The following is a 2,545-nucleotide window of genomic DNA, read 5'->3' on the forward strand; positions in this document are numbered from 1 at the left end:
AGAAGGGAAGGATGGCATGCAAGGATAAGATATTTACAGGTTTTGAAGATTAGAATATGGAAACTTTAAAGGATCATTATTTTAGCTAACTGCATTATGGGAGGAACATAAACAGAATTTTCTTCTTTTTCTTTTATGACAGTTGATGGTTAAAGCATAGCGAGATTTAATATTTATGGCTATATATATATATATATATATATTATCTAATACACTGAATCAATTTTACCCTTTTTTTTGAAGAACAAATAACCATCTATGCAAAGCATGAAGCAAATTAAAAAAAAAATAACCAGGAACCATGTGTTTGTGTGTATCTGTGCCTGTGTGTGATTACAGTGAGTGAGAAAGAAAGCTGGTGTGAATTAACTTCATGACAGTCTCCTTCACATCCTTATTTCTAAGGCTGTAGATAAGAGGCTTTAGCACAGGGATCACAATGGAGTAAAACACAGTGGCTACTTTAATAAAGAGCCTTGAGCTTTTGGAGTTGGGCACACAGTAGAGGAGGAGGATGTCCCCGTGGAAAATGGTGATGGCAGTCAGGTGAGAGGTACAGGTGGAGAAGGCTCTCTTCCGAAGTCCACCCATGGAAGGCATATTAGTGATACTGACAACTATGAAGACATAGGAGGTGAGGATGATCAGGAGACTACAAACCTCGCTGAATGTAGAAATGATGAATGCCACCATCTGGCTGAAGTGCGAGTCAGAGCAGGACACAGAGAGGAGGGCAGAATATTCACAGCGGTAGTGATTTATAACGTTATGTCCACAATAGGATAGTTCCAAGAGAGAACATGTGAGTGTCAAGGAACAGAGTCCACCCCAAGTGTAAGTTCCAGCTACAAGGAGAGCACAGAGCTTAGGAGACATCACAACTGTGTACAGCAGGGGGTTACAAACAGCCACAAACCGGTCATAGGCCATCACTGCCAACATGAACATTTCCACAATCACAAACGTGCAGGCAAAGAAAAATTGTGTCATGCATCCTTTGAAGGAGATAGTTCTGTCTCTCACAACTAAGATTTCTAGTAGTTTGGGTGTGACTACACTGGAATAACAAAAATCCAAAAAGGACAGATTGCCAAGAAAAAAGTACATGGGTGTATGGAGTTTGGGATTGATCTTTATGACCACAATCATGCCCAGGTTCCCCACCACAGTGATGGTGTAGATGGCCAAGAACACCTGGAAAAGGAGTGCCTGGAGGTTTGGGAACTCTGAGAAGCCCAAGAGGACAAAAGTGTTTCCAGCACTCTCATTTCCCTCAGTCATCATCACGGATCCTGTTGGAGGAAATCAGAGAGTTCATCCTGAGCAGCTGGATATGACAGAGACAGTAGGAATGAGGGGATGCAGACGGCTCTCAGTGCACTCATGTTTTATTTTTTGGCCTTTTTGCTCCCTCATTTGAATTTCTCTTGGGCCACTGACTTACTATTTCAACATGGAATATTTTCTTTACCCATCAGTGATTCATTTCCTATTGCAGAAAACAAGAAATGTGGCTATCACATAAAGTACTTTTACAAATTGTACATATATGTGTGTATACTAAATGTTTGCAGTATTTCTGCCCCTTATTAATAATTAAATAATTATGAACTAATATCTGAATTTCAAATAAAATTCTATTACTTGTGAAGGAAAAATATGACAAATTAAAGAATAACAAGGAAGGATATTTTAGTTAATGGCAATAGGGCAGATTACAACTGAGATGACTCAACAGAGCCTGCCACTGGGGATTTAAACAGTGTGTTTCTGTGCTGTTTCTTCATATTTGAAGACATGAGGGGACAGTAGTACCAGTAAGTATTCTCAGTTAGAGTAGTGCTGAGCTGTCACTCCCAATCCTGTATGAATATTTTAAAGTATTAGCTTTTCTACAAATATCCTACAGGAAGCAGGTAATGGTGCAAATTGATAAAAGGAAGTGGAAACCATTATAAGGGTCATGATAAAACAAGTTTTCTGTCCTAATTCCCTTCTAAGTACCCAGCAAGACTGACATTCTTTAGATTCTATTTTAGTGTGGTGTCAAATCCTTACACATTTTTCAGAATGACCTTCTTAGAAAAGTCTTGAAATCTAAACACTTCTGTCTGGATTTCCATAATAAATAATATCACTAAGTATCCAGACTCTTCACTGCTCTTCCTTTCACTCACGCCAACATTTTTGATCTTTCATGCACAAACTTGTTATTTTATAATGTAACACCTTCATCAAAGTATCTCTTCCAACTCGAATGACCTCTTTCTGAATCAAAGTCTAAGAACTCTTACCTTTAATGACAAATTCCAGGCAACACTCTTCCAGAAATCTTTGGTGATTTATCCAGACTTCAAAGTTATGCTGTTCTGAATACTTCCAACTATATGGCTTTAAAAATCACAACTGTAATACAAAGTCTAGCATATTTATCTACAGTTTTATAAGTTTTCAGTCTTCCCTTAAAAGATTGTCAAAATTGGAGAACAATTAATTAAATTACTTTAATATTCACTATAACTAAAGCTTATTAAAGTACATAAAT

The 2,545-nt window shown here is 37.5% G+C and overlaps 1 protein-coding gene across 1 annotated transcript; it reads right to left on the bottom strand.

Moving 5' to 3' along the window:
* Positions 1-333: 333 nt before the first annotated feature.
* LOC103583744 (olfactory receptor 5D18-like) lies at positions 334-1,284 on the bottom strand. Its single transcript, XM_008564978.1, has one exon. The coding sequence runs from the start codon at positions 1,282-1,284 to the stop codon at positions 334-336; it is 951 nt and encodes a 316-aa protein (XP_008563200.1).
* Positions 1,285-2,545: the final 1,261 nt, after the last annotated feature.

The sequence above is a fragment of the Galeopterus variegatus genome, unplaced genomic scaffold, assembly GCF_000696425.1.
Source record: "Galeopterus variegatus unplaced genomic scaffold, G_variegatus-3.0.2 Scaffold27547, whole genome shotgun sequence".
NCBI classification, from domain to species: domain Eukaryota; kingdom Metazoa; phylum Chordata; class Mammalia; order Dermoptera; family Cynocephalidae; genus Galeopterus; species Galeopterus variegatus.